Raw genomic sequence first — 25142 nt, 5'->3', positions numbered from 1 at the left:
GAGTCAAGTTCAGTCTCAGATTTAGCCTCGGATTTAGCTTCAGATTCAGACCCAGATTCAGACTCAGATTCGAACTCATAATCAAACTCAGATTCAGACTCAGATTCAGATTTAGATGCAGAATCAGACTCTTTTTCAGACTCGGATTTAGACTCGAATTCACACTTCGGATTCGCACTCGATTTCGCATTCAGACTGGGATTCGGACTCAGATTGATTCACACTCAGATTCAGATTCAAGTTCAGCCTCAGATTCAGGTTCAGATTTAGCCTCGGGTTTAGCCTCAGGTTCACACGCAGATTCAAACTGAGTCAGATTCAGACTCAGATTTGGACTCTTAATCAGACTCAGAATCAGACTCAGATTTAGACTCGTATTCAGATTCAGATGCATATTTAGACTTATTTAGACTCGAATTCAGACTCAGATTCACACTCAGATTCATACTCGAATACACATTCGAATTCAGGCTCGGATTCAGACTCGGATTCAGACCCAGATTCAGACTCGAATTTAGGCCCAGATTCAGACCCAGATTCAGACTCCGATTCAGACTCGGATTCAAGCTCGGATTCAGACTCGGATTCAGGCCCAGATTCAGGCTCCGATTGAGGCTCAGATTCAGAGTCTAATTTAGACTCAGATTCAGACTCAGATTTACACTCAGATTCAGATTCAAGTTCAGTCTCAGATTCAGGCTCAGATTTACACTCAGATTCAGATTCAAGTTCAGTCCCAGATTCAGGCTCAGATTTAGCCTCGGATTTAGCCTCAGATTCAGAGCCAGGTTCAGACTCAGATTCGGACTCATAATCAAACTCAGAATCATACTCAGATTCAGACACATATTCAGATTTAGATTTAGATGCAGACTCTTTTTTAGACTCGGATTTAGACTCGAATTCAGACTCGGATTTAGACTCGAATTCACACTTCGGATTCGCACTCGATTCCGCATTCAGACTGGGAGTCGGACTCAGATTGATTCAGACTCAGATTCAGACTCAGGTTCAGACTCAAACGTTCACGTCCAAATTTCCAAACTCTCAACTCAGGGCCCATGGCTAAATATCGAGCTCAAGATCCGAGGCTCAGAAAACAATGTTTAACATTCGAGGCTTAAGAAATGAAACTCAAGGTTCAACGAATGTGGCCCAAAGTTCGGAAAGAATACTGAAGACTTAAGGTTCAAGGCCGAGTGAATAATCTACACTCGAGAATCAAAATTGAAGAATCAATATTCAAAATGCAAAGACCCACGATTCATGATTCAAGACTCAATACGCAAGGGTAATTCAGAACTTAAGGCCGAAGACTCAAAACTCAAGATTCGATTCAACATCTAATTCTCATAAAGTATAATACTCGAGGTTCAAGACTAAAAGCTAAGGTTCCCAATTCAAAACGCTCAAGAATTAATACTCACAACCCGAGCCTGTGGATTCAAGAGTAAAGATTCACGCCCTATGATACAAGACTAAGGTCTCAAGATTCGGTGATCAAGAATCAAAGATCTGTATTCTACTCGTAGAACAAAGAATCGAAAATGGAGGATTGAGATTCGAAAATCTACAGTCAGGAATCTGTAGGTTACAAATTATTGTCGCTCAGGGATCAAAACCCAAGATCCAAAAGAGCAGAAGAATATGTGAAAGGTTTTTAATGCGAAGGTTTCCAAAAAGGCTTAACATTTTCCAGAAGCCCCAACAGAACTCAGTGAAACAGAAGAATTCTATAATTTCTCTAAAATTGACTAGATCTCTTTAGAACCTTTACAGTTTTTATGTCTTTGAGAGATAGTACTTTATTGATGCTGGCTTAGCGCTTGCTTAAGAACACATTTTACACTAAGTACCTAAATTAGTGTGCGCGACTATTGTGATTTTACGTCTAAATATTGTGGTGCAGTACATCAAGGGTGTAATTTCAGTTAAATTGTTTTACGCACTTGAATTCAACAAACCGCCATTACTAAACATTCGATTGTAATTGTAAGGCATTAATGGGGAATTGGGCACCTATTCGAAGTTCGATGGCATGAGTAACTGTGACTCGCTTTCGGTTTTTCTTGTGTAGTCAACTTTTTTATTCCTCGTAGTGAACCAACAAGATTGGAATTGAGAGAATTGGTATCCGAGATAATGATCTACACACGTAGTGCGTTCGAAAAGGTTAATTCAATTGTTCGCGATGCATAAAGACGGGTTGGGGCGGTGTAATTTAGGAAATCGTCGGCGTGATGTATTTTAGGCGGGTGTCTATGAACTATCGCAGCCTGGGCGCCGAAATTGGTTAATTTATCAACCGGGCAGACAGGGGTTGTAAGTATATTTCATTTTCAAATACTTACACACACACGCATAACCTCATCTTTCGTTCGGGCTTCATTTGCGTACGAATGCCCCCCCCCCCTCCTGCTTCTTCGAAAGTTTTCGGGCGATCGTAAAATAGAGAAGCTAAAGTAATTGTACGCAACAATTAAAGTGTAAAGTATTCGTTTAATCAAGGTAGCTGTGGAATGTTTAATAACATTTCGCGCTTCGAAGCGTCTACTTTCAAATTCCTCCCTCTCGCCTCCCACCTCCTCTAAACTAAAATATAAAATCTTTGTTTATGAGCGGTAATCATCGACGTCGCTTCAACGAAGAACGAAATCTCCCCCTCCACTTCCGTTTTAATAATAATTGCGCTTACAAGACTAATTAATAAACATCGTGGCTTATTTGAAAACTTTTAGTCGTTCTCCCAGAGCGGCCGGTTATGTTTTTTTAATTTTCATTATCTTATTACTCTCTCGGGATAAGCCGTCGAGGAAGATACCGCACGAGAGGGAGACGGCGATTATACGACGACGACAACATTTATTATTTGTACTCCGACTCTCTCTCTCTCTTTGTTGTTCGCGGTGATACGGGAACGGTAAAAAAGGCGCGCGGGTTTTTGTAATTAGTCGAGTGCTACGAGCTTTTTAATGAACGCACGCCGAAGTTCTTTACACCTGATGCTTTTGTATACAAATGGAAATGCAACACATAAATTCCAACAAACCGAAACGGGCACTTTTGTTCCTTTGTTCGCTGTGTTTTCCATTAATTGCGCCTCGTTTCATTTTACGCTGATTTGGTGACGTTACGAAATGTCGTTCGCGGGGGGGTTTCCGGTCCCTTAACGATTTGTGAGGTGTCATCTTGTAGGGGGAAAAGGGGGAAGCCGTCGATTGTGAATTTAGGTACCAGATGCCGTAAGAGTTTTAGAGTAGACAACGCAACCAATCAAAATGCTTTACCAATCCAATGTGTAGGCTGATTGGCTCATGATATTTTAATATATTGTGATCAAGTGAGTTGACAGTGAGGATAAGCGGTGATATTTTTTGATCTGTTCGTTTTCTAATAATGCCCTGTTTTAAATGTTGAAAAACGCTACACTGGTGTCAGGTGTGGTTTAATTAGAAACAACAATAATTGTTGTGTTTAATTAAACTAGTGCTTTCCAAAAACGACTTGGAGCTGCGCTCATTGAAGAATCTCGAACAAATTTCTAAAAATGTGGAAGAGAATGGTAGAAGGGTGAAGAAATTACTAGAAAAATGGAAGAAAGTTCTAGAAGGGGAATTCATGGAAGCGCCCAGAATTTTTTTGGGACAGATTGGCCAACACGAGAAGAATCTAGACAAAGTGGAAAAAATCCGTTGTTCGAATTGTAGAGAAGTTGGGCATTTCCGGAATAGATGTCGAAATGCTCGTGAGAAACTTATCGAATGGAGTCAACAACAAAAGCAGGTCGATGAAATAATTTGAATTTGATAATAATGATAATTAATTAATTAAGGATCGAATAGAAGAACTAACCCGGTGCAGCACAAGAAAAAACCGAGAATGCACAATCCATTCGACAGTCACCTAGACGTTTCCCACTACCAAACGGGAGCAAGTTATCGAGCAGTTTAATAACCTATTGGTTAAAAGGGATGGGAATAGGATTCTGTATGGATTATCGTCGCCTCAGTGACGTGGCTAAAAAAGATAGCTATCCACTTCAACGAATTGACCACCCTGGTAGATGGAACCCCTTCCGAGTCGTACTGGAGATGGGCTGAGTGCCTGTGATGTCGACAGTTCTGACTCCTGGTCGGAACCAAGAACTTCCACACGAGCCAAACGCTCGTCATCTTTCTCGACTTTTGAGGGCGATGGCAGTAGTCCCGGCCTCCCTTCGAGATCGATAACATGCGATTGAGCCCCCTCCGTCGCAACTGAACTGGATCGAGCTGCTTCTCTCTTACCTGGCGCAGTCGGAGCACTTAGCTTTCGTTACAGGAGTGACGTGCGCTTGACAGTTCTACCTCTGAAGTGCCCAACAGGATGCCTCATCGACGCCAGACTCCTTCCTGCGGATTCATACTCGAATTCAGATTCGAATTCAGACTCGGATTCAGGCTCGGACACACGTGTGTAGATCATTATCTCGGATATCAATTCTCTCAATTCCAATCTTGTTGGTTCACTACGAGGAATAAAAAAGTTGACTTAATAGTATACACAAGAAAAACCGAAGCGAGTCACAGTTACTCATGTCATCGAACTTCTAATAGGTGCCCAATTCCCCATTAATGCCTTGAAATTACAATCGAAATTTTAGTAATGGCAGTTTGTTGCTTTCAAGTGCGTAAAACAATTTAACCGAAATTACACCCTTGATGTACTGCACCGCAATATTGAGACGTAAAATGACAACAGTCGTGCACACTAATTTAGGTACTTCGTGTAAAATGTGTTCTTAAGCAAGCGTTAAGCCAGCATAAATAAAGTACTATCTCTCAAAGACATAAAAACGGCTCGGATTCAGACTCAGATTTAGACTCACATTCAGACCCAAATTCAGACCCACATTCAGACCCAGATTCAGACTCGGATTCACATTCAGATTCACACTTAGATTCAGACTCAGATTCAGACCCAGATTCAGACCCAGATTCAGACCCAGATTCACACTCAGATTTAGACTCAGGTCCAGGCCCAGATTGAGCCTGAGATTCACACTCAGCTTCAGACTCAGATGTAGACATAGATTTAGAGTCAGAATTAGACTCAGATTGAGACCTAGATTCAGACCAAGATTCAAAACCAGATTCAGACTCAGATTAACACTCAGATTCAGACTCGAATTCGCACTCGAATTCAGATTCGAAATCAGACTTGGGATCATGCTCAGATTCAGACTCGGGTTTAGACTCAGATTCAGAACCAAATTCAGACCCAGATTGAGACGCAGATTGAGACTCAGGTTCACACTCAGAAGCACACTCAGATTCAGACTCAGATTCAGACCCAGATACAGCCCCAGATTCACACTCAGATTCAGGCTCAGATTTAGAATCGGATTCAGCCTCAGATTCAGACTGAGATTCAGACTCTGATTCACACTCAGATTTAGACTCAGATTCAGACCCAGATTGAGACTCAGATTCACACTCGGATTCAGACTCAGATTTAGACTCAGATTCAGGCCCAGATTCAGACCAAGATTCAGAACCAGATTCAGACTCAGATTCAGACTCAGATTTAGGTTCAGATTCAGAGTAAGATTCAGAACCAGATTCAGACTCACACACAGACTCAGGTTCAGACTCAGATTCAGACCCAGATTTCGACCAAGATTCAGAACCAGATTCAGATTCAGACTCAGACACAGACTCAGATTCAGACTCAGATTTAGGCTCCGATTCAGGCCCAGATTGAGTCTGAGATTGACACTCAGCTTCAGACTCAGATGTAGACACAGATTTAGAGTCAGAATTAGACTCAGGATCAGACTCAGATTCAGACCCAGATTTAGCGGTCACGTGACTTTTGCAGACCTTCGGGAGAAAATTTACCACGGCGCCGTCGTCCGAGTTACCTCGTCGCTGTAAACGGAAAAAGAAAGAGAAAACTTGCCCGCAGGTATCGACGCCGATTCCACGCCGTATCTCTTCGCCGGAACGCGCTATTCAACGCGCTATTCAAAATCTCGTCGAGATCTACAATCGCGCAATTGTACGTTTTGCTCTAACTCTAACCGTTCGGCCGGTAGAAGGCGTCAAAGTTGGAAAATGCGAAAAACGTCGTCATCGCGACCGGCACTCCGGGTCGCGCGGTTCCCGAACGGGGCTATAGAATTGAATCGCACCCCGGCACAAAGACGCTCCTCCACGTCGCCCGACGTCTCAGAAAGCGCGAAAAAAAGTTACGGTGCCGTTTTCGAGTTACGAATTTTTTTTCTAAAATTTTCAATTTTTTCACTTCTTATGGCAGCTACCCCGACGGGTGCTGGGGGAATTTTCTTAACCCCACCGAAAGTTGCCCCAACTACCCCTACCCCCCTGCGCCGGCGCCACGACGTCCTAACCCCAACCGTATAGATACGACGAATTTTTTTCCGCCCCCGCGCACCTCGACGACGATGCTCCCCAGCCGCTCAGGAGAATTTCCCAGTAGCGAAATTCTCAGAATCGATCCGAAATCGTCTCAAAAAGGATACAATTTTCATCAAAATCGAATCATTTTTAATTAAATTAAAAATGAAAATCGAGTAAACGGTTGAGTTCAGGCACAGACTCAGATTCAGACTCAGATTTAGGCTCAGATTCAGACCCAGATTCAGATTAAGATTCAGAACCAGATTTAGACTCACATTCTGACTTAGACACAGACTCAGATTCAGACTCAGATTGAGGTTCAGATTCAGACCAAGATTCAGAACCAGATTCAGACCCAGATTTCGACCAAGATTCAGAACCAGATTCAGACTCAGATTCAAACCAAGATTCAAACTCTGATTCAGACTCAGGCACAGATTCAGATTCAGACTCAGATTCACACTCAGATTCAGACTCAGGATCAGATTCAGATTCAGATCAAGATTCAGAACAAGATTCAGAACAAGATTCAGAACTAGATTCAGACTCAGATTCTGACTTAGACACAGACTCAGATTCAGACTCAGATTTAGGTTCAGATTCAGACCAAGATTCAGAACCAGATTCAGACCCAGATTCAGACTGAGATTCAGACCCAGATTTCGACCAAGATTCAAACCAAGATTCAAACTCAGATTCAGACTCAGGCACAGATTCAGATTCAGACTCAGATTCACACTCAGATTCAGACTCAGGATCAGACTCAGATTCAGAACCAGATTCAGACTCAGATTCTGACTTAGACACAGACTCAGATTCAGACTCAGATTTAGGTTCAGTTTCAGACCAAGATTCAGAACCAGATACAGACTGAGATTCAGACTCAGATTTCGACCAAGATTCAGAACCAGATTCAGACTCAGATTTAGACTAGCTAGTGTTCTAAACTTTACCCAATGTGAACTTATGTTTTTTACAAACGCGAAGGGCGTTGCGAAAAATAGTTTCCATGGAAGATGCGTCAAGCAACCCTTCCCTTTTTTATGCAAAGGCAACACTAACTGTTTTAAGATAAAAGCCATGCTAAATAAATCGGCAGAAGATATGAAAAATGCGGCAAGCAACACTTCCCTCATTGCGAGATGGAACGAGCTAGACGTCTACTTTCAATTACATCGTGTTACAAGGTAGAGCTGCGAAGATTTAACAAGAAACATGCATATATTTCGTTCTAAATCAGTTCAGTTCCCAAATGGTCAGTTTTACAAATTCGCAATTTACCAAACCCAGGGTAGCAACTTTGCAAGTTTCTAAGTAGATAGCAAAATGCACGAGTTGTCATTATGTGATCTAAAGCGCTTGCACTTTATCAAGATTGAAAGCTTTCCAATCTCAGGCAAGTTGCCAAATTCTCATTTTACCAAATTCCCAACATACCAACTTTGAAATTTGAGAGAAGTTTGCGATTATTTCTTCGTCCCAAAATCCTAAAACCACCAACTACTACCGAATATGACGAAGACTATGATATTAGACGTAAAAAGGTTAGTTTAAATTCCCATACTTGTAAATTTCCCAGGTTCTCAAATTGTTATGTCCTCCAATCTTCAATTTTACAAACATTCAAACGAAGAGAGTTCTAGTGTTTACAAATTCGCAAAACTTTCCAATTTTCCAACTTGGCCAGTTCCAAAATACAGGAGGAAAATTTTCACGTTTTCAAGTTTTCAATTGCAAAGTTCGCCACATAAAGCGCTTACCCTGTTCTCAATTTTCAAATTCTAAAATTGTCAAGTTTTCAATTAAAAGTTCAAGGTGTAGCCCTGCAATTCGAAACCAGAACCAGATTCCCTCGTGAAAGTACACAAAGGAATTACATCCAGTTCGATAAATAAGCCGTCATCACCGTCTGATTTCCCTAAATAAATTAATATTAGCATCATTCAGAGCCCTAATTAGGGAAACTGTACACCCCCGACAAAGGCAGAGAGTACGGAATACTAAGCTAATAATTTATTACGTAAGCCCCTTTCAACGGCGAGCCCTATCATTTTGTGGTTTTATAAGGAAAAACGAGACAGTCGCATTCGGATTTGCGGTTAACTTATTAGGACGGAAAGGTCAGGTAACAAAGCCCTTTTGCGAATTACTCCCTTCGCATACAACACCGGGACCGAAGAAATTTCAAATTACGTCTCATATGCGAAAACATAACCTCACTTTGATTAAATTACGGCACCGTCACCGACGTAATTCTTCCTCTGACCGAATGTTTTGTGAAGGGGGGGGGGGGGGGTGGAAAGCCACCTACGATAAGAAAAGCGCTTATTTATAAATAATTCCAATCAGAACCTAAGGCGGTAATTTCTTTGCGTTAATGGAAACTCCTTTCTTGAGGTGAATAATTTATGCGTTGCGAGCGCGAGAAAAAAAGCGCGAGTAATGAGTTTACATGAGGACGATTGCAAAAAGTTGTAAATCCGAGTGCTAAAAATTTTAATGCCGGATTGACAAGTGCGCGACCCGGAAACTTTCCATTTAAATTTATTCCGGCGGCGATTCATTAATAATCCCTTCAATATTTACAATTCGGTGCTGTAAATTATTGGATTTGTGTTATAAATTTTGTATTAATCCTTTATGGAGAGCGACGGAATCCGACATTAATCATAGTTTAACAATGAACGGGTTAGTTGCGAGGGGGCGTTTTTCAATATTTATTTTCCGTTCCCCGTTTTCTGTTGATAGTCGCGGTTCTCTTAATTGAGGAACAATACTGTAACGTTTATTGAATTTCTGGGTAAAGATAAACATTTATTTAACTAAGAGCCAATTGATTATTTATTAGTAAAGCACGGTTGATATGCTTTACTAATTATACGGGGTCGCTGATAAGTCTGGAAACGATCGACTATCGGGGGGTATAAAAAAAAGTTTTATACACTAGATTTGAGGTTCTTTAAAAACTACTAGACAGTAGTAATTTTAATTATACAGGGTTGGTCATAAAGGCGTGGCACCCAATATTGCATTTTTTTAATGGAACACCCCGTATATTATTCGATATTTCAATTCTTCCTTCAATTTTGAGCATAATTTGTAAGGAGCATAATGTACCCAAATGCAATCGTTTCCGAGTTATCGAGTTTTGCAAATAAAAGGTATTGCTTTAAATCACGTCGGCCATCGGCAACGTTCGATCCACTCCGGATCGTATTAGGTGAGCACCGCCGGACGGTCAGCCACCGCAATCCATATACCAAGCGGTAGCGTACCCACCACCAGCTCCACCTGTAACATCTCAGCCATCTATACCGCCAACTGAAACCTCGCTACCACCACCACACTTCACAAGAAGAGCTGCAAGATCTCGCACCCACTCCTACCTATGTGACCAGGATCCAGGGACGCGTGCGCCCAACCAGTAACACTTTCCTGGTCACTCTCAAAAACATTCCCGGGGCCACATAAAGCTGGTGTTCCACCATAACCTTAAGGTAGCAGAATTCCGAAGCAACGGTCCGATAATGCAGTGCTTCACCTGCCAACGATTCTGCCACTCCAGCCTCAACTGCGAATATGCTCCGAGATGTGTTCGTTGCGCCCGCGAACTGTTCCGGAGAACACCCTGCCAACTAAGGCGCTTGTCCTGCTTACGAAGCGGAGCTAGCGGAAAGGAACGGCAAGGACCCTGTTTCCCCTCAACCGCTCCTGGTTGCACCGAAACCAACGGACATTCAGATTCAGACTCAGATTCAGACTCAGATTCAGACTCAGATTCAGACTCAGATTCAGACTCAGATTCAGACTCAGATTCAGACTCTGATTCAGACTCAGATTCAGACTCAGATTCAGGCTCAGATTCAGATTCAGACTCAGATTCACTCCCATCCAGACTCAGATTCAGACTCACATCCAGACTCAGATTCAGATTCAGACTCACATTCAGACTCAGATTCAGATTCACATTCAGACTCAGATTCAGACCAAGATTCCGACTCAGATTCACTCACATTTAGACTCAGATTCAGACTCAGATTCAGGCACAGATTCAGACTCAGATTCAGATTCAGACTCCTGACTCAGGCTCTGACTCAGATTCAGGCTCAGATTCAGATTCAGACTCAGATTCAGACTTCGATTCAGACTCAGATTCAGACTTCGATTCAGGCTCATATTCAGATTAAGACTCAGATTCACTCCCATCCAGACTCAGATTCAGACTCAGATTCAGATTCACATTCAGTCTCACAATCAGACTCAGATTCAGACCAAGATTCCGACTCAGATTCACTCACATTTAGACTCAGATTCAGACTCGGATTCAGATTCAGACTCAGGCTCTGACTCAGACTCAGATTCAGACTCAGATTCAGACTTCGATTCAGACTCAGATTCAGATTCAGATTCAGGCACAGATTCAGACTCAGATTCAGACTCCGATTCAAGCTCATATTCAGATTAAGACGCAGATTCACTCCCATCCAGACTCAGATTCAGACTCACATTCAAACTCAGATTTAGATTCAGACTCACATTCAGACTCAGATTCAGATTCACATTCAGTCTCACATTCAGACTCAGATTCAGACCAAGATTCCGACTCAGATTCACTCACATTCAGACTCAGATTCAGACTCAGATTCAGACTCGGATTCAGATTCAGACTCAGGCTCTGACTCAGGCTCTGACTCAGACTCAGATTCAGACTCAGATTCAGACTCAGATTCAGGCTCAGATTCAGGCACAGATTCAGACTCAGATTCAGACTCCGATTCAGGCTCATATTCAGATTAAGACTCAGATTCACTCCCATCCAGACTCAGATTCAGACTCACATTCAAACTCAGATTCAGATTCACATTCAGTCTCACATTCAGACTCAGATTCAGACCAAGATTCCGACTCAGATTCACTCACATTCAGACTCAGATTCAGACTCAGATTCAGACTCGGATTCAGATTCAGACTCAGGCTCTGACTCAGGCTCTGACTCAGACTCAGATTCAGACTCAGATTCAGACTCAGATTCAGGCTCAGATTCAGGCACAGATTCAGACTCAGATTCAGACTCCGATTCAGGCTCATATTCAGATTAAGACTCAGATTCACGCACATTCAGATCCACTCAGATTCAGACTCAGATTCAGACTCCGATTCAGACTCAGATTCACTCACATCCAGACTCAGATTCAGATCCAGATTCAGACTCAGATTCACTCACATTCAGACTCAGATTCAGACTCAGACTCAGATTCAGACTCACATTCAGACTCAGATCCAGATTCAGACTGAGATTCACTCACATTCAGATTCAGACTCAGATTCACTCACATTCAGACTCATTCACTCACATTCAGTCAGACTCAGATTCACCTACATTCAGACTCAGATTCAGATTCAGACTCAAATTCACTCACATTCAGACTCAGATTCATCAAACTAAGATTCACTCACATTCAGAGTCAGATTCAGACTCAGATTCAGACTAAAATTTAGACTCAGATTCAGACCCAGATTCAGACTCAGATTTAGACTCAGATTCACTCACATTCAGTCTCAGATTGAGACTCAAATTCAGACTCAGATTCAGACTCAGATTCGGACTCAGATTCACACTCATATTCATACTCAGATTCAGACTCAGATTCAGACCAAGATTCCGACTCAGGTTCACTCACATTTAGACTCAGATTCAGACTTCGATTCAGACTCAGATTCAGGCACAGATTCAGACTCAGATTCAGACTCCGATTCAGGCTCATATTCAGATTAAGACTCAGATTCACTCCCATCCAGACTCAGATTCAGACTCACATTCAAACTCAGATTTANGAAGGGTGTCACTTTATAACGTGAGGTTAGTTCGGCGCTGTAAACCTCAAACCCCGCCGCATAAACGGCCAGCTAGCTCAGATTCTTAATTAAAAGAAGGGCTCGAGATGAGAATCTTCCACAGCGGTTTGTTCGTTTGGGCATATAACATAAGTTTTTGATCTTTGGTAGTTACTAGAAATGATTAGTTGAGCGCCACCCAATTTGCACAAATTCTGACCTCTCCTGTATAGAAATTGGGAAAACACAAGAGAGCCAAATAATAAATTCACTACGAGCAATTCTGATTTATTAATCCTGACAAAACGGTGCAGGATCGGCAAATAAAAGGTATCTTCAATACGACAATAACAAATACTTTAAATGACAAAAATAATCCCCAAATAAATTCCTGAACACTTCCCTAATAATTACGTTACCAGCCCCTTACAACAATGATCGAGCAAAAATGTAGTTAAGATTTCAACGGATGCAAAGATAGAATTAAGTTAACCCGAATAACAACTCATATAGGCAACACTGGGTACAAGTAAATTAAAAATCTTACCTTGAATAACACATAAGCTGTCTTCTCCGAAAAAGAGCTCTGCTTCGAAGTTCCAGTTCTGTAACACAAAAACAAACCCCAAGCTACAACGCTCGGAACGATTATATGAGCCGGAAGGGCCAAAAAATAGCTTACTCGTAGCCGGCTCGTTTACCCATACGTTAAATACAGGTGCGTTGCTCTTGAAGAGAGTCACGACCTCAAACACTTGATGCGAATAAAATACAAAGCTCCGATCATAAATCGTCGGAAGGTTACACTAGATTAACAGTATTGAAGCAAATAAAAAAAGGTTGTGTAAAAGATCGTATCTTCCGAAAATTCCACCATCAGCTGGTCGCTCCCGGTATCGTTTAGGTGTTAGCGCTTATCTACTCGGTGGTACGCCGGAATATTCGCAAGATGCAAATTCATTTACATACAAGGATTCATCTACTACATGGATTGACCGGTACAAGAATTCGTCTACTACATGGATTGATCGGTACAAGAATTCATCTACTACATGGACCCCCTAAAAGTAATGAAGATGTAACACTCCCTTAACGAGATTTTTAATAACATACCTGAAATCGTCAGGAGGGTAATGAAAAAATACTTAAATCAATGAAATATGGAAATTATCCAAGAGGTTGTGAATCTGAAAGAATTTTAGATAACATAACGTAAAAGAAAGCCAACGCCATTTCACTTACATGTAGGTAGGGCGATGAACTTCAACCAGATAATAGCCTCACAATGGAGAAAACGGCTTCTGAGTTACTCTACTCGACAACGCCAATAAAACAGGTAAAATTGCCAGAGATTTTACGTGAATGATGGCAAATATTACCCACTGGTTTTAGAAGAATTCACAATGCCACGCTCTACAAGTACAACCTCGTTGGCTTTAAAACGGAAATGAAGTGAAAAAATTACGCGATTCTGCGCGAGAAAAGAAGCACGCGTACAAGTGACGCCATCTCACCTATATCCTGCCTAACGTAGCAAGCGGTAATTTTGAAATTTGAATATAAATAAACTAAACTGTTACAGNAGACTCAGATTCAGATTCACATTCAGTCTCACAATCAGACTCAGATTCAGACCAAGATTCCGACTCAGATTCACTCACATTTAGACTCAGATTCAGACTCAGATTCAGACTCGGATTCAGATTCAGACTCAGGCTCTGACTCAGACTCAGATTCAGGCTCAGATTCAGACTTCGATTCAGACTCAGATTCAGATTCAGATTCAGGCACAGATTCAGACTCAGATTCAGATTCAAACTCCGATTCAGGCTCATATTCAGATTAAGACTCAGATTCACTCCCATCCAGACTCAGATTCAGACTCACATTCAAACTCAGATTTAGATTCAGACTCACATTCAGACTCAGATTCAGATTCACATTCAGTCTCACATTCAGACTCAGATTCAGACCAAGATTCCGACTCAGATTCACTCACATTTAGACCCAGATTCAGACTCAGATTCAGACTCGGATTCAGATTCAGACTCAGTCTCTGACTCAGGCTCTGACTCAGATTCAGGCTCAGATTCAGATTCAGACTCAGATTCAGACTTCGATTCAGACTCAGATTCAGACTTCGATTCAGGCTCATATTCAGATTAAGACTCAGATTCACTCCCATCCAGACTCAGATTCAGACTCAGATTCAGATTCACATTCAGTCTCACAATCAGACTCAGATTCAGACCAAGATTCCGACTCAGATTCACTCACATTTAGACTCAGATTCAGACTCGGATTCAGATTCAGACTCAGGCTCTGACTCAGACTCAGATTCAGACTCAGATTCAGACTTCGATTCAGACTCAGATTCAGATTCAGATTCAGGCACAGATTCAGACTCAGATTCAGACTCCGATTCAAGCTCATATTCAGATTAAGACGCAGATTCACTCCCATCCAGACTCAGATTCAGACTCACATTCAAACTCAGATTTAGATTCAGACTCACATTCAGACTCAGATTCAGATTCACATTCAGTCTCACATTCAGACTCAGATTCAGACCAAGATTCCGACTCAGATTCACTCACATTTAGACCCAGATTCAGACTTCGATTCAGACTCAGATTCAAACTCAGATTCAGGCACAGATTCAGACTCAGATTCAGACTCAGATTCAGACTCCGATTCAGGCTCATATTCAGATTAAGACGCAGATTCACTCCCATCCAGACTCAGATTCAGACTCACATTCAAACTCAGATTTAGATTCAGACTCACATTCAGACTCAGATTCAGATTCACATTCAGTCTCACATTCAGACTCAGATTCAGACCAAGATTCCGACTCAGATTCACTCACATTTAGACTCAGATTCAGACTCGGATTCAGATTCAGACTCAGGCTCTGACTCAGACTCAGATTCAGACTCAGATTCAAACTCAGATTTTATTTCAAAAACTACCTTCAAAACAAAAAAATTTTAAATACGCAAAAATTAGGATGCATTCCAAAAAATCAGAAAATTCAATAAGATTTAAAGAATTTTGAAAATTAAGAAACAATAGTGCTCATGTTAATATAAAAATGTTTAATCACATTTAATAAATGATAAATAATCTCGGATGATATAGAAATAGTGGAATAATATTACACAAACTCGGAGAAGCAAAACTTCGAAGAAAGAGATTGAATAATTATTAATTGTTAATTAAAAACTCGCAAAAACTTCAAAATAGGACCAAAATTCAAGAAAATTCTGAAATTTCGAAAAAATGTTCAAATATTGCAGTTAAAAAAACCCAAGGCCATTACAATTTGTACAAATTCAAATCCCAGTGAAGTGAAAACAAAAGAAACAATACAAATTCGAAAATGACTCATTTTAGAAACCAAAGAAATTTAGAATTTTAGAAAAATTCAGAAAATTTAAAAAAATTTTTAAAAAAACAAACACTAAGAGAAATGCCATCAAACTCGAGATTTGGAAATAATCGAAAAATTGACCAATATTGCCCAAATAATTGAAAAAAATTATGATAACTAGAAATTTTGAATTTTTTTTAAAACCTTCAAAATTATAAAAAAATACGGAAAACGAAAAAAATTACGAAATCACAAAATTAAAAAAATATTAATAAATATTATAAAAAATTTGAATAATTGCCCCTAATTCACATAAATATTCAAAAAATTAAAAGCTTTGTGTTTTAACACAAAAAATTAAAAATGCACAAACATTAAAAAAAACATTAAAAAATTTAAAAAAACATTGAATCCGTATAAGAGAAATAAACAGTTCTGCAAAAATGAAGTATAATCAAAAAAAAGTTAAAAAACACATCTAGAAAAACTAAGAAGGCTTACCCACAAACTCAAAAGAAAATTTGACTGATTCGGAAATAAAAAACAGACGCATAACTCTAAATAAAGTTCCACTAATTTAGAAATTTAAAAATTCTGAAAAAATAAAAGAATTCAAGATCAATAATTCATAAAAACATTGAGAAAATTCAAAACAATCAAACACAGAAAACAAAAAACTAAAGTCAAGATAAACAAATCCAAAAACTCAAAAGAAAGCTAAAGTGAGAATTTAAAAAAGGCCGATTTCAACAGGATGGTGCTCCCGCGCACAACGCCCAAATCGTTTCCGAATACTCAGACTCAGATTCAGACTCCGATTTAGACTCATATGCAGATTCAGACTCAGATTTAGATTCAGGCTCAGATTGTGACTCAGACTCAGATTCAGACTCAGATTCAAATTCAGACTCATATGCAGACTCAGATTCAGATACAGACTCAGATTCAGACTCAGATTCAGACTCAGATTCAGATTCAGACTCATATTCAGACTCAGATTGTTTCAGATTCTGACTCAGACTCAGATTCAGACCCAGATTCAGATCCAGATTCAGACTCCCATTCAGACCCAGGCTCAGACCCTGACTCATGCCCAGACTCAGACCCAGGCTCAGACCCAGGTTCAGACCCGGACTCAGACTCAGACCCAGATTCAGGCCCAGCCTCAGATTGATTCAGACAGTCAGACCCCGTCAGACACAGAGTCATTCACAGAGTCAGACACAGACACAGACGCAGAATCAGACCCAGACTCAGACACAGACCCAAAGTCAGACTCAGACTCATACCCAGATTCAAACTCAGACTCAGACCCAGACTCAGACTCAAACTCAGATTCAGACTTTTATTTTTGCCTTTATTTTTGAGTGGTCCGGGTTTCAGCCAGGGCTGCTCTACCAACCCAACCCACTATACATTTACAAATATCCATGCCCGAACCAGGGACCCTTAGCACCACAGTTCAGCTTTAACTGAACTGCACCACATGGGCCTGTTTCGTTTTGTTATTGGAGTTTGATATGATCCTAATGCCAGCGGACTTGTCGGCGTGTAGCGTCGTAAGCGACTTCGGCACAATTCTCCTGATTCTACGCAGTCGCAAAAATGTTTTAGATTGAAGTGGTCCTCCAATGCACCATGTTCGTTCGTATCTTGAGAACATAATCACCGCTCTAAGGTCTTGATCGTTCCGGAAGTGCATGAGCTTATTTAGTGTTTCCCAGTGGAAATAACAATTAAAATGCAATTTGCACCAGTGTACAGGACGTACACTGGTGCAAATTGCATTTTAATTGTTATTATTTCTCCGAACAACTTATAAAATCGGCAATTAAGTTCTAAAATGAGTGTATCAGCAACAGATTAATAACATTTTGTTCTTTCACTTGGCGGTTTTCGTCGTGTAGGTGTAGATGACGTGCACAAAATCGTATCTCGCGCTTGTGTAAACCTAACCTTGCCTTTTACTCGCGACAGCACGCCACTTCCGGCTTTAATTTGACAGATAAATTAGACGGTTTTGATATATTCAGCGTTGAAACACTCGGCGCTTAATGCACGTCTTAAAGGATAAGTGGCGTCATTCTCGCCAAGGAAAATGGTAGAATGGGCGTCTAAACGACGTACGAAATGAAAAAGCTTTGATTACAGGCTATCGTGGAGTAGATTTGGGAGGTCACTCACGGGGTGTAATCCAGAATGATTATACTCTAAGGTAGTGGATAGGAATCATTCCCGTTGCGGATTCATTGAAGTCTTCCTCTACAAAAAGTCTGGGTAGATATTTAGATTTTTCTCTTGAAATTTAATTGCAGGACAATAGATCGATGTGTTCAGTTAATCGACGTATTTTACTTTACGAATTTTTTTATTGGCGTCGAGCAAAAAGAGAGACGTAAATATTGTAACTAAAATACTTGCGGCATCTAAAGCTGTCAGTGATTTCGAATATCAACCGTATGCTTGCATATCCGGCACGAGGGGCAAGTCACCCATTCCATGGGTTGAGTTCTGTCAACGAAATTTTTTTCGTTTTTGAGGTGATAATTTCTTTATAACATAATGAGAATGTCGATTTGATCTTTAAACTATAATGCTATGCGTATCTAAAAGTAAAAGATGCAGTCAGAAGGAAATTTTATGTCGACAATCTGCTTTTAGTGACACAAAAGATCACTCACTTTTATTACAACCATCTCATGTCACTTACTTTGTAAAGCGATGCCTCGGCGAACTTTCGCTTTGACGACGTGATAACAAAGCATGCTAAAATGGTCGTCGGAATGCGACATATTCTAAATATCCGAATGGACATTTCCCACCGCATACCAGGGGAGGGACGCGAGAAGGGAGTTTCGTAGGAAAGGACCGCAAAACCGATGGTTCGAAGGTGTCGTGTAATATACCCTAAAACTTGGCCGTTAATAGCAACGGCGAAGTTCACAAACGAAACCCCCGAAACCTCAAGGGCTTATTTTCCCTCTTTTATCGAACCCAAACTCAATTAAGTTTACCCGTTGTCTTCTTTTCGCCACTCCAGATTTCCGTCGGAAGGTAGCGCAAAAGTGCCTGTTTCCGTTGATTTTAAACCGGTACGGTGCGCACAATGTCGTTATCTCGAACAAGCCGAACACGTAATCAATCAATATGACATATTTACGCGGATACCTACCAAACCAAAACCGCATTGCGGACGTTGCACTAATAAGTCATCATCGGATTACAATCCGATCGCCGACATGCAAATCCTCTCGAATTTCTTTTTTTCCTAAAAGCCTCCTTCGCGGATTCCGTATAAATCTCGTCGGCGACGGCGCCCATTACTCTCCCCGTTAAAAGTTAAGCTTACGCGCGCGTAAAACAAATTTGATTGATACACTCAAAATAAGCGACCATAAACTCCAATTTGTCTCGCGCGCCTCTATCTATTTCCGTTTGACGCGTGGGAGGAAAGCTGATTTGCGGTTTTCATTTCAGGTACTGCGTGGAATTCGAGGTATTAAAGGCGTCGAAGGCGTGCAGGAAGGAGCCGAGCTTCAAAAGTTTACGGGAAGGTACGTGTAATAATGGGCGTCGAGATTGCTTGTGAACTTGCTCGTTTTGCAGGAGAGCGAGTGTGTGTGAAATGCGAGTCGGAGGCTTTGCGTAAGAACTTGGGCTGGCGTTGTCAGGGTCACGGCGTCGAGGGCAAGACGACGCGTTGGACGGCACTATCGGCACCCCACTGCCACGGCAAGTGGTTGCGGGCCCAGGAGGCGAGCAAGGACTGTTCGCCCAAGACCTGTCAAGACGAGAGCGCCTTCATTTTCGTTTAGGGACCCGATTTTTTTATACATGCTTTGACAATTTTCGAAAATGCGTGATTACTTAACAACTTAACACCCTCTACTAATGTATATGTGTAGAACTTCCAATTTAGGATTATAGGAGCGTACCCTGTGTTACCCCGATTTCTTTTACATATAGAATTTTACCGAATTAGGGGGTAGTATTTTTTACTAACATCTTTTAAGATAATAAAAGAACCATGTAAATATGACTGTGTTTAACCAATTAATGTATTTTAAAGAAAACATATCATGTGTTGATTTCAGTGGAAATAAATTCTTATACAAAACTTGTGAGATGTTTATTCTTCTGGTTCAATTAAAATGTTGACTAACACGATCATTATACCGGCGCATTTCGAGGTGCCGCTCATCGATAATGCAACTCCGATACCCTTCAAGACATTGAAAGGCGGCGACCTTACATTTTGTTCGCGTTAGATAAAAGGCAAGAAACGAATTCTCAAAAACCAACCACAAGCATGAGAGGTTCCACCCTGTAGTGTTTTGTATGCCGCATTTTATATTTTTTGTGTTTCAATCTTTGTTTTTGAAGTGTACTTGGTTTAACCGCAATGCAGAATCACATGTTTGATACCGTTATCCTTTTGTTTATAATTGTTTACGTTTTTGGTGTAATGCTTGCTTAATTTATGTTTCTTGATGTTGATTACTTGGTCTTGCCCCTGAAGTAACATTCATACATTCATAACATTCAGTAAGTTTTGAACCTGGTTTTGAATTTTCTTTTAATATGAGGAAATTACCGATTCGTTTGATGTATGTACTGACTTCGCGTTTGTAACATTTTCTCCGTGAATGAAGCAGTCACGGAAGTGGAAAACTGTAATCAAATTGCGTTACGACACCTAATTCCGTGATTGTCTTCGACATTCAACTGTAGGCTTGAAACCCCGAACGAGGGGCGACGTTACCTATCTTTCGGGGGCGAGATTATGCTAATCAAAACTCTTCGGTTTAGAATCTATGTGCGATAAATGAGCTACGACTCGCTAAGTTCCATATATTTATGCTTATAGTTGAAATTGCCTACAATGTCATGTAGTTTTCCATCTTACTTTTAACAAAAGACCTTATTGCACCAGAGATGAGTCACATTCTGTACTCTTAACCCTTTCTCATAATAAGCTGGTACCTAAATTCTGAGAAAGGGTTAAGAGTACAGGATGTGATTCATCTTTGGTGCAATAAAGTCTTTTGTTAAAAGCAAGATGGAAAATTACATGGCCTTGTAGGCAAATTTAACTAAAAACAAGATATGTGGAAATTATTGAATCGCCACTAATTTATCGCACATAGATTCTAAACTGAAGAGCTTTGATTACCGTAATCCCGCTCCTGCAAGATGGGTAGCCCGCCCTGGTTTCGGGGTTTCGAGCCTACAGTTGGATGTCAAAGACAATCACGGAATTAGGTGTCGTACTTCAATTTTGACTACAGTTTTTTTTACCACCCCCGTGACTGCTTCATTCACGGAGAAAATTGTTAGTTACAAACAACAAGTTAGTACATACCTCAAGCGAATCGGTAATTTCCACATATCAAAATAAAATTATCAAAACTTACATGAATGTTACTTAAGGGACAAGACCAAGAAAATCAACATCAACAAACATAAATTAAGCAAGCATTACACCAAAAACGTAAACAATTACAAAAAATAGCATAACGGTATTTAACATGTCATTCTGCATTGAGGTTAAATCAAGTAGATTTCAAAAACAAAGACAGAAACATATAAAATGCGGCATACAAAACACAAATACGATATAAAGAAATGCAAAAATTACTACCTGCATTAAATAACACGAAATAACAACAAACATTTATGGAGCGACGCGTTCACGACCGCCATTCAAGACAAGATGATAACGTAACTCCCGTTCGTGCTTTTTAGATGGCGCAGGCAGCTTTTTCCCACCTAGAAATTGTATGGCTGCCAACTCTCAAAAATGTATGTATCGTCGCAAGTTGTATATACAGGGTGGAACCTTTCAAATCCATTGATAAATTTTTCTATTTCACTTAAATTCATACAGTCGTATTTTCTGCTTCTATCAGGCGTGCGAATAAACAAACTGTGCGCGATGAGAGTGACTGAAATAGTTATACCACCACCTCAGTCTGTCGCACGGCTTCAACGGTGCGCATTTGTCGCATATAACGGTTTCCCTTCCAAGTACGTTGTTTACAGTTCAATGGGTGAACGTAAGGAAATACTTCTCATGCTGTGTCTAATGTACCTAATATGCCGAACCATAGAATACAATACCCGTGATCTACATCGTTGCCACACTCGGCGCGACTCGAATAACGGAGGCATGTTTAGAGGAAGGGTTGTACAAACTCTAACAGTTTGAATTTGTATAGCAATGCCCCAACTTTTGCAACGTCCTGTGAATATGATTGTCGAAACGAAGCACCCTATACATCATGTTAGTTACACAAGCTGCCAACCGAAATCTGGGGGCATTACAGAAAAGGGAAAGAGAGCGAAGATGAGACAGATGGAATTTCTCGGAACACCACATGTGTTTACCATTTGAAACACCTGCAGTCCAGTTTTTTTCTAGAAATGCGTGAAATGCAGGGAATCGACGATTTTCCGGTGGTTTTTAGGGGTGCTAGATCAAATTACAGCGTGGCTTGGGGCAGTCAATAAATACGATTTAACATGTGTGTTCATGGTCTTTTTCTTGTAACCGGCTTAGTTAAGTGTAAAGTACGGCTTCTCTTGAAATATTTTGTTATACCTTAGTCATTGCTGTGTGCTTTTGCTTTTTATATCAGGTGAGGTATTTGCTTTATTCAATTAATCTATAAATGTGTGTAACTTGAATGCAGATTGTAACCCTTTACTTATGTACTTACTGAATTCAATCACTTGTACCTTTAATGTGTAATCTTTGTTGGTATTGGCAATCATGTTTCATTGTCGGTAGGGCTGTATCTGTGCTGTACATACTTGCATGTGTACATATTTGTATATTGTGCTTTTTAGTCACTCTCGATTATTTCATTGCATTTCATTATATTTGTTTATTTGGGGCTGTGAGTAATCACGAGGGAAGTATGCTTGTTTAGAGGGGATCGAGTTATTCAAGTTTATACGGGCCTTGGTGAACCTAACACTAACATTTTCACTCGTTCCGAAACCCAACAACTTTACCCCACGTCTACAGGCACCCCACTGGGCCTGGGTAATCCTACTGCCCGGCGAGGTATATTTAATGTCTCTTAGTTTTCTCTGATGTATGTGTTGTAATACCTGGGGAATGGCTCGATTCTATTTTGGTGACTCATTGCGTGTATGTAGTATTTACCCGGTTTCGAGAGGGCTCAAAAGTACTGTACATTAGATGTTAGCTGTAGGCTTTGTTCATTATAGGACTACTCCGAATTAGGTTTTCCTGCAGTTTTCCTAATTCCTAAGGTAAATGCCGGAGTAGTATAGAACAACTTAAGATCCTCTGCAGGGGCGCCGTATTGGTATTGGTATTAGCTTCAATATAATCTTAATCAGCTATTGCTTTTGGTTTTCCTTACCCATAAAACGCCCTCAGTGCCTGCTGAGAACCCAGTTATTACACAACGTAGGTGTCCTACATGACTATCACGACCTTAGTGCACTCGGAGTGGCCCCCGAGTGACAGATTCTCGCAGGAAACTTAAGCGAGAATATTCAAATAGGCAGCCATGTTAGTTTGGCATTCCAATACTACAGAATATGGTCAAATATTCCGGTGTGACTTGAAGTTGGTGTTAGCCCGCCAAGATAGTAGGAGGCTAAGATCATTTCAACTACAATATGTTGGACATCGGATGCAAGTGGACTTGTTTAATTTTCATTTCTCTACTGGAAGTGAGATACTATGAATCTGAAAGTTGACTTGCCGGTACTTGAGTTACAGCCAGTGGTTTTGCTACGTTTCACCGTGAGGCTGGTAAGAAATGTTTATTGTTTAATGCCAAACTAAAACAAAAACATAACGTTATTGATGCTTAGATATGGACGGAAATGATTTCGCCCCCCTCATTAAAATCGAACCCAAACTTGAAGAAGCAATCGATTCCGAGCTTCAAGGAAATATCCTAGTAAGCAATGAAGCATTGGTTACAATAAAGAACGAGATTACCACTACTGCAGAATGGTCCAAATCGCTCGATAATGAAGAAGTACAACAAACTGATTGCGAATGGAATGATAAACCTCAAATTTCGAACGATTACAAATGTGATATCGATCAACACACAACGAATCGTCCGCTGCAAGTTACACATCATTTCAAGCATGATATTTCTGATGGACTTAACTGTAGACGGTGGGTGGAGTGGGGTAATAAACTATATATTAAAGGACGCAGTTTAGCACCAAAACTTTCCAGTAATGTAAATGTGCTAAAATGTGCTACTTGTGATTATCAGTCAAATAACAAATACTACTTTAAACTACACCTTTTAAATCATACCAATTCCGAGACCAATTCTAAAGTTTTTAAATGTGCTTATTGTGATTACAAGACAAAATACAAAGGCAACTGTAAACAACATCTTCTAAACCATATCAATTCTAAAGATTTTCAATGTGCTGATTGCAATTACAAGACACATAACAAATACTACTTTAACCGGCACCTATTAATACATACCGGTTCTAAAAATTTTAAGTGTGGTTATTGTAATTACAAGACAAATAACAAACTCTACTTAAACCTGCACCTATTCAATCATACCGATTCCAAAAATTTTAAATGCGCTAATTGTGATTACGAGACAAATAACAAATACTACTTTAACATACACTGTTTAAAACATAAAGTTTCTAAAGAGTTTAAATGTGGCTATTGCAATTATGAGACACGTTACAAATCCTATCTTAAACAGCACCTTTTAAGACACACACCGTTTTTACAAGGAACAAATTACTTGTTTACTTAAATATTGTTATCATGTAATCATATAACATGTTATCAATTTTATCTCTTGCTCCAACATTTTAACTTGTAAGATTGTTTTATTTTCTGCAACTTTTAGCTGTTATAAGATATTAGAATTATAAATAAACATTTACTTAGTTTAGGAAACTCGTGCTGATTTGAAGTTTTTATTAAATACATTTTTTCATTTACAATTATGTTCTTGAAGCGACAAGGGTTAGTAAATGAACTGTAACCAAATTAGTTACGACACCTAATGCTGTGATTGATCTCGACTCTCACCCCTAAACTTGGAATTTCCGCACGAGGGTCAATGATACCTGTCTCGGGGGGAGACCCGGCTAACAAAAAACTCTTCGGTTTAGAATCTTTGTGCGATCGACTAAATTCCACCTGTCCCATAGTTTAAACTTTGAGTTTGCCTCCCAAGGCCCCGTAATATTACATGTTGCTTCTATTGCACGAAAAATGAACCACCTGTTGTACAGCTATATTGTTTTATTACCTGCATACTTTTAAAACTTGTTTTGTGGAAGCGATTTATATTGAGATGTCTATATCCCTTTAAATACCCTGTATATTTCAACGTCGGATGCAACCGGTCAAGTAGTTGGAGATTCTGGGGACATGAGCCACCGCCATCACCACCTGTCGATATTTTTTGTATTTTCCGGAGGATGTTTTGGATTTGGGGGCTTGGCGTCACTTGTTGATTGTTAAAGCTTGTTGGTGGTGGGATTATTGCATT

General features: G+C 40.2%; 2 protein-coding genes across 2 annotated transcripts in view; both read left to right on the top strand.

The window, feature by feature from the left end:
* LOC116162013 (somatomedin-B and thrombospondin type-1 domain-containing protein) overlaps positions 1-19726 on the top strand; it is a 151345-nt gene extending 131619 nt beyond the window's left edge. Inside the window, exons 4-5 of the mRNA XM_031475523.1 lie at positions 19087-19163; positions 19216-19726. Of these exons, the coding sequence (XP_031331383.1) occupies positions 19087-19163; positions 19216-19424 (286 nt within the window). The 3' untranslated portion in view covers positions 19425-19726. The remainder of the gene's footprint in view (positions 1-19086; positions 19164-19215) is intronic.
* Positions 19727-23267: 3541 nt separating this feature from the next.
* On the top strand, positions 23268-24546 carry LOC116161641 (RE1-silencing transcription factor-like). Its single transcript, XM_031475064.1, has 2 exons — positions 23268-23401; positions 23464-24546. The coding sequence occupies exon 2, from the start codon at positions 23466-23468 to the stop codon at positions 24393-24395; it is 930 nt and encodes a 309-aa protein (XP_031330924.1). The 5' UTR covers positions 23268-23401; positions 23464-23465; the 3' UTR covers positions 24396-24546.
* The last annotated feature ends 596 nt before the right edge of the window (positions 24547-25142 follow it).

Source organism: Photinus pyralis, unplaced genomic scaffold (genome assembly GCF_008802855.1).
Source record: "Photinus pyralis isolate 1611_PpyrPB1 unplaced genomic scaffold, Ppyr1.3 Ppyr1.4_LG10, whole genome shotgun sequence".
Taxonomy (NCBI): domain Eukaryota; kingdom Metazoa; phylum Arthropoda; class Insecta; order Coleoptera; family Lampyridae; genus Photinus; species Photinus pyralis.
This window is presented reverse-complemented; position numbering and strand designations above follow the sequence as displayed.

Bases quoted from the DNA above. Each gene is read 5' to 3' on its own strand.
- LOC116161641 (XM_031475064.1), top strand. From the start codon at position 23,466: ATGGACGGAAATGATTTCGCCCCCCTCATTAAAATCGAACCCAAACTT.